Source organism: Dipodomys merriami, unplaced genomic scaffold (assembly GCF_024711535.1).
Source record: "Dipodomys merriami isolate MVZ:Mamm:240054 unplaced genomic scaffold, mDipMer1.0.p SCAF_106, whole genome shotgun sequence".
Classification (NCBI taxonomy): domain Eukaryota; kingdom Metazoa; phylum Chordata; class Mammalia; order Rodentia; family Heteromyidae; genus Dipodomys; species Dipodomys merriami.
This window is the reverse complement of record NW_027202338.1, coordinates 3,522,330-3,529,526: the sequence shown is the minus strand read 5'-3', so window position 1 is coordinate 3,529,526 and position 7,197 is coordinate 3,522,330. Positions and strand designations below refer to the sequence as shown.

At 54.5% G+C, this 7,197-nt stretch overlaps 1 protein-coding gene across 1 annotated transcript; it reads left to right on the top strand.

Annotated features, from left to right (window-relative positions):
- The first annotated feature begins 4,576 nt into the window (after nucleotides 1-4,576).
- LOC138811924 (peptidoglycan recognition protein 1-like) lies at nucleotides 4,577-6,961 on the top strand. The gene is made up of 3 exons (XM_069999895.1): nucleotides 4,577-4,896; nucleotides 5,880-6,001; nucleotides 6,739-6,961. Exons 1-3 carry the CDS (start codon nucleotides 4,634-4,636, stop codon nucleotides 6,915-6,917), a joined length of 564 nt encoding a protein of 187 aa, XP_069855996.1. The 5' UTR covers nucleotides 4,577-4,633; the 3' UTR covers nucleotides 6,918-6,961.
- The last annotated feature ends 236 nt before the right edge of the window (nucleotides 6,962-7,197 follow it).

Genomic DNA, 7,197 nt, shown 5'->3' with positions numbered 1-7,197 from the left:
ACACACACACACACACAAAAGCAGAAGGAAAACCAAGACACTCTTACCTCTTACATAAGGTAAGGGAAGTGGTCAGCAGAGTCCAATGCTACCCAGTTGCTCAAGGTCATGGAGCAGCTAGTATGGGGCAGGATAGAAACTGAAGACCAAGTAACTGTATGATTCATGACACTGAGGTAAAGAGGCACTTGGGAACTCAGTGAGACCCCTGCATCACACGACACACAGTTGTAATGTTAGAGATAGGGTAAAGGTCTGAAACAAAGTAACACCATCTACTATTATTTATTTTTTTTGGTCAGGTCATGGGGCCTGAACTCTGGGCTTGGGCGCTGTCCCTCAGCTCTTCAGCTCAAGGCTAGTGCTCTACCACTTGAGCCACAGTGCCACTTCCGGCTTTTTTCTTTTTGCTTATGTGGTGCTGAAGAATCGAACCAAGGGCCTCATGCATGCAAGGCAAGCGCTCTACCACTGAGCCACCTTCCCAGACCCACCATCTATTACTATTATTACTATTATTTATCATCTGCCATGGGGCTTGAACTTTGGGCCTGGGTGCTGTCCCTCAGCTCTTCAGCTCAAGGCGAGTGCTCTACTACTTGAACCACAGCATCACTTCTGGTTTCCTAGTGGTTTATTGGAGATAGCAGTCTCACGGACTTTCCTGCATGGGCTGGCTTTGAACCACAATCCTCAGATCTCAGCCTCCTGATTAGTTAGGATTACAGGCATGAGCCACCAGCACCTGGCAATCCATTATTATTATTTTTTTAATATTTTATTTTATTTTATTTGAGAACATACTGTACAGAGGGGTTACAATTACATGGGCAGGATAATGCGTACATTTCTTACCAAGCATTGCAGCCTCCTCCTTTGTTTACCCTTCACCTCCCTCCATTATTATTATTATCACTATCATTATTTTGTTGGTTGTAGATCTTGAACTCAGGGTCTGGGCACTGTCCTTGAGCTCTTTTGCTCAAGGCTCTACCACTTTGAGCAACAGCGCCACTTCTGCTTTTCTGGTGGTTGATTGGAGATTAGAGTCTGATGGACTTTCCTGCGCCTCGCTGGCCTTGAATTGTGGTCCTCAAACCTCAGCCTCCTAAAATTAGGATTATAGGCATGAGCTACCAGCACCCAGCAGCCTTTTTTATTATTTTTAATTTTTTTTGGTGGGTTTTGGGGCTTGAAATCAGCTTTCATGCTCAAGGCTGGTGTTTGCCCACTTGAGCCACAGCTCCACTTCCAACTTTCTGATAATTCATTGGAGATAAGATTATCACAGGGGCTGGGAAGGTGGCTCAGTGGTAGAATGCTTGCCTTGCATGCATGAGGCCCTGGGTTCCATTCCTCAGCACCACATAAGCAGAAAAAAAACAGAAGTGGCCTGTGGCTCAAGTGGTAGAGCGCTAGCTTTGAGCTGAAGAGCTGAGGGACAGGACCTAGGCCAAGAGTTCAGGCTCCACGACCAAAAAAAAAAAAGCATTATAGACTTTCCTGCCTGGGCTGGCTTTAAACCACTTGCCATCCTAAGATCTCAGCCTCCTGAGTAGCAGGAGCTGCCAGTACCTAGTTTCTGTTTTTTTGTTTTTGTCGGTCGTGGGGCTTGAACTCTGGGCCTGGGCGCTGTCCTTCAGCTCTTCAGCTCAAGGCTAGCGCTCTACCACTTGAACCACAGTGCCACTTCTTTTTCTGCATATGTGGTGCTGAGGAATTGAACCCAGGGCCTCATGCATGCAAGGCAAGTGCTCTACCACTGAGCCACCTTCCAAGCTCATTATTCTTTTTTTTTTTTTTAATGGACCCATACTATAAAGAAAAATAATTTACTGCCAGGCGCTGGTGGCTCATGCCTCTAATCCTAGCTTCTCAGGAGTCTGAGATTTGAGAATTGCAGTTCATAGTCAGCTCGGGCAGGAAAAGTCATGAGACTCTCATCTCCAATAAACCACCAGAAAACCAGAAGCAGCGCTGTGGCTCAAGTAGTAGAGCGCTCACCTTGAGCTGAAGAGCCCAGGGACAGTGCCCAGGGTTAGAGTTCAAGCCCCTTGACTGACAAACAAAAAAAACTACTTGATTGTTATTGTAGAGGTGATGTACTGCAGTATTATAATTACACAAGTTAGGTAACAAGTACTTTTCCTTTCCCACAATGTCTTTTTTTTTTTTTTTTTGGCTGGTCCTGGGTCTTGAACTCAGGGCCTGGGTACTGTCTCTGTGCTTTTTTGCTCAAGGCTAGTGTTCTACCACTTGGGCCACAGCACGACTTCTGGCATTTTCAGAGTAGTTTATTGGAAATAAGAGTCTCACAAGCCGGGTCCCAGTGGCTCATGCCAGAAATCCTAGCTACTCAGGAGGCTGAGATCTGAGGATCGTGGTTCAAAGCCAGCTCAGACAGGTGAGACTCTTATCTCCAATAAACCACTAGAAAACCGGAAATGGTGCTTTGGCTCAAGTGGTAGAGCGCTCACCTTGAGCTAAAGAGCTAAGGGACAGCGCCCAAGCTTTGAGTTCAAGCCCCAGGACACACACACACACACACACACACACACACACACACACACACACACACACACACACACACACAAAAGCAGAAGGAAAACCAAGACACTCTTACCTCTTACACAAGGTAAGGGAAGCAGTCAGCAGAGTCCAATGCTACCCAGTTGCTCAAGGTCATGGAGCAGCTAGTATGGGGCAGGATAGAAACTGAAGACCAAGTAACTGTATGATACATGACACAGAGGTAAAGAGCCATTTGGGAACTCAGTGAGACCTCCACATTACATGACCCACAGTTATAATGTGAGCGATAGGGTAAAGGTCTAAAAGTACAAAAAAAAATAGTATATTTTATTGTTGTTGTTATTATCATTATTTTGTTAGCTGTGGGGCTTGAACTCTGGGCCTGGGCACTGTCCCTCAGCTCTTCAGCTCAAGGCTGAGTTCTACCACTTGAGCCACAGTGCCACTTCTGTTTTTTTTTTTTTTCCTGGTGGTTCATTGGAGGTAAGAGTCTCATAGAGGGGCTGGGAAGGTGGCTCAGTGGTAGAGTGCTTGCCTTGCATGCTTGAGGCCCTGGGTTCGATTCCTCAGTGCCACATAAGCAAAAAGAAAAAAGCCGTAAGTGGCGCTGTGTCTCAAGTGGTAGAGCGCTAGCCTTGAGCTGAAGAGCTGAGGGACAGTGCCCAGGCCCAGAGTTCAGGCCCCATGACCGGACCCTCCCCCCCCCCAAAAAAAAGAGTCTCATAGACTTTCCTGCCCTGGCTGGCCTTGAATGGTGATCCTCAGGTCTTAGCCTCCACAGTAGCTGGGATTATAGGCATAAGCCACCAGCCTACACGCCTTCTCTGGGCTTTTGTGCTCAGGACTGGTGCCTACCCACAGCTCCCCTTCTGCCCCACGACCGACCAAAAAAAAAAAAGCAGCTGAGGGACAGTGCCCAGGCCCTGAATTCAAGTCCCAGGACTGGCAAAAAAGAAAAATAAATAAAAAGAAAAACAGGAGGGCAGCAGCAAGCAGCAGCCAGGCACTCTGCCCTGGAATTCCCCAGGAAGCCCTGGGAATGGGGATCCTACGTGGGTCAAATGCCCCAGTTAAGTCCCAAAGGGTGAACTTTGTCCCCAGCCCTCCCACAGTGTGTTCCCAGAGATAAGGGCCTCCCTCCTGGCCCTTATGGAACACCTGGGATCTAGGAACCTTCTGTTATCACCTCCATGTTGCCAGTGGGGAAACTGAGGCACACAAAGGCTGTGGTGTACTGGCATTCACATACCAGAAAGCCATTAGAATCAAGGCAGCAGGCTGGCCCCGGCTTTCACTAAGTGATTTCCCCTGTGCCCCCACTTGATCTTACCCAGCTGGCACCGGGCGGGGGGGTGGGGGGGAGGGTCCCAACACCCATCTGCTATGGCACTGCAAGGGTTAAATGCCCTCAGCCTCTGGCCTAGTTGTTCAAAATGGGAGTCTTTTGTTAGTTCAGTTCCTGGGGAAAAGGAGGAAGTGAGCTAAAGCCCTGGGGCTCCCTGTTCCTGAGTGTGTGTGTGTGTGTGTCCATATTCCAAAGCCCTGGGGCTCCCTGCTCCTGGTGTGTGTGTGTGTGTGTGTGTGTGTGTGTGTTCCTGGGGAAAAGGAGGAAGTGAGCTAAAGCCCTGGGGCTCCCTGTTCCTGAGTGTGTGTGTGTGTCCATATTCCAAAGCCCTGGGGCTCCCTGCTCCTGGTGTGTGTGTGTGTGTGTGTGTGTGTGTGTGTGTGTGTGTGTGTGTGTGTGTGTGTGTGTGTGTGTGTGTGTGTGTGTGTGTGTGTGTGTGTGTGTGTGTGTGTGTGTGTGTGTGTGTGTTCAGAAGACACAAAGCAGGGCCCAAATTCTGGCTGGGGTTCTGGAAAACTCATGCCAAAGTACTTCAGGGCATGGTCAGGCCACCCTCCACCCTTTCCTACCTAGACTGTGCCTCAACCCAGCCCTGCCCAGGAGGAAGCTGAACTTGGGGACCCCTGTGCCAAGCCCAGGAAGTTCCCTTAGGATGTGAAGCAAGCTCTGCCCTGCCCCCAGTGCCCCAGCAGATAAAAGGCAGCCAGGCCCTGGGCACACACACACTCCTACAAAACCCGCTGTGCTCTACTAGCCATGCCCAGCTCCTACATGCTGTTGGCCTGTGCCCTCCTTGCCCTCCTGGGCCTGGGAAGCAGCTGTGGCCCCATTGTCCCCCGAGGGGAGTGGGGGGCCCTGGTGTCCAAGTGTGTCGATCCCCTGCAACTGCCTGCCCGCCTTGTGGTGATCTCCCACACCGCCGGCAGCACCTGCGCCAGCCCAGCCCTGTGCGAGCAACAGGTCCAGAACGTCCAGAGCTACCACATGCGGACCAAAGACTGGTGTGATGTGTCCTACAAGTGAGTGAGTGAGGCCTGCAGGAACGGGGTGCTCAAGGCGCGTCCTGAGGTTTGATGGTGCTAGGCAGGTGCTCTGCCACCCATTCTACACTCCACCCCTGCCCTTCGGGGTTCTAGACTTGCCCTGCTGCACCCCACGCAGCTTGCTCAACTTGGGGAGGAGATCTTGGCTTCTTCTCCAGGGCCCTCTTAAGCTCCATAAAGAGATCCTTTCTAAAGGCTGGGCTTTTTGGGGACCAGCACACGGTGCTGAGTCCTGGGGCCAGTGTCAGGCCTTGGAGGTGGCTCTGTGGGGGACACAGGGCCCTGGTCCTGAAGGATGGGGGAAAGAGGTGAGCAGGGTTGGAGGGGACAGGGCCTCAGGGGGTGCAGGGAGAACCTTTTTTTGCTAGGGAGGGGAGGCTCCAACTTTCTTCTCAGCATAACAGGTGGGGTTCCAGGAAAGAGGGAACATTTGAACTTGGGCCAAGGTAAGTTTGGGAATGGCCTGGAGAACTTACTGGAAATGCAGGTTACCAGGCCCCACCCTAGATTGCCTCAGTATAGCCAACTCAGAAAAACCTAGAAGCTACAGGGCTTTCCCTAGCCCTTCCAGCTCCAGAGTTGACCGTTCATTCATCCGATCTAGGCCCCAGGCTCCAGGCTCGGACACTCCCATCCTCCATGGAGACCGAGGAACCTGGTACCCCAGGCCAGGTGCAGTAGGGCACACCTGTAATCCCAGCGCTCAAAAGGCAGAGGCAGGTGGATACCAAGTTCACCACCAAGTCAGGCTGTGTCATGAGACCCTATCCCCAACCACAAGAAAAAGTCAATGAATTGCTTTATGGAAAAGTGGATTCCCCTTCTCGGCTTCGGGGTGTGAGGCCGGCAGCTGCAGTGCCCTGCTGGCTTGGGTGCTGGGGCGTGGGGGGTGCTGGGAAATGGGGGGGAGCCTCCCCCCCCCAGCCCTCAGGCGCTCACCGGCCGGGCCTCCCGCCCAGCTTCCTGATCGGAGAAGATGGCCTGGTGTACGAGGGCCGCGGCTGGCGCACCAAGGGCGCCCACTCTGGTCCTGCCTGGAACTCCCTCGCCATCGGCATCACCTTCATGGGCAACTACATGGGTGCGTGGCGCGGGGGAGGGGGGGCAGGGGTCTTGTGAGTGGCGCCTGGTGCAAGGGGGGTAAGTTGGAGTTCCCAGCCCCACCTCCCCCTGGGCTAGTGGGGGGCTAGAGAAGGTCCTGGTGAGCCCTGCGGGCAGACTCTGAGGCCTGGGGGGAGACCAGTGCCCAGCGCGGGACCAGGGTGCTTGCCGAGGGCACCCCTGGGTCCCACACAGTGGCCGTCTCCCCGCCAGCCAGCCCTATGGGAGCCGGCACTGTTCTCACCGTTGGGAGGGGGGAGGGAGGCGGGGCAGAGGGAGGGGGGCAGAGGAGGAGGGAGGCGGGGCAGAGGGAGGGGGCAGAGGAGGAGGGAGGCGGGGCAGAGGGAGGGGGGCAGAGGAGGAGGGAGGCGGGGCAGAGGGAGGGGGGCAGAGGAGGAGGGAGGCGGGCAGAGGGAGGGGGTAAAGGGGGAAGGAGGTGGGGCAAAAAAGAGGGGGGGGGGAGGGCTGGGAAGGTGGCTCAGTGGTAGAGCGCTTGCCTTGCATGCCTGAGGCCCTGGGTTCCATTCCTCAGCACCACATAAGCAAACAGAAAAAAGCCGGAAGTGGCGCTGTGGCTCAAGTGGTAGAGAGCGGGATGGAGGGGAGGGGGAGGCGGGACGGAGGAAAGGGGGGAGACAGCATGGAGGGGAGAGGGAGGCAGCGTGGAGGGCGGAGGGCGGGGTCCGATCAGACCCCCCCACCCTGTGTGCCCCACAGAGCGCGCGCCCCCACCGCGCTCCATCCGGGCACTGCGGAGCCTGCTGGACTGCGCTGTGGCCAGCGGCTACCTGACCTCCAACTACCAGCTCAAAGGCCACCGGGACGTGCAGCAGACGCAGTCCCCGGGCGATCAGCTCTACAACATCCTCCAGAGCCTGCCGCACTACCACAAGTGAGGGCACCGGAGCCCCGCCGCCCCTTCCCCAATAAACATGCAGCTCGGGAGTGATGAGCAGGTCCCGTCCATGCGTACCGCCCCCTCTCCCGGGCCCTCCCCCCACCCTGATCGCAGACCCTGAGACCCCAGCCCGGATTGCAACATAGCTCAGACCCCCAAGGCCTCAGGTCACAAGCCGGGGATCCACACCAAGCAGGTCTGGATGACAGCAGCCCCACGGGGAGCATGCAGGACCCCCACCCAGCAAACCCCACTCACTCCCCAGGAACCAACCACAA

Bases quoted from the DNA above. Each gene is read 5' to 3' on its own strand.
- LOC138811924 (XM_069999895.1), top strand. From the start codon at position 4,634: ATGCCCAGCTCCTACATGCTGTTGGCCTGTGCCCTCCTTGCCCTCCTG. The intron at 4,897-5,879 runs GTGAGTGAGTGA...CCTCCCGCCCAG, and splicing joins TGGTGTGATGTGTCCTACAA to CTTCCTGATCGGAGAAGATG. The intron at 6,002-6,738 runs GTGCGTGGCGCG...TGTGCCCCACAG, and splicing joins CTTCATGGGCAACTACATGG to AGCGCGCGCCCCCACCGCGC.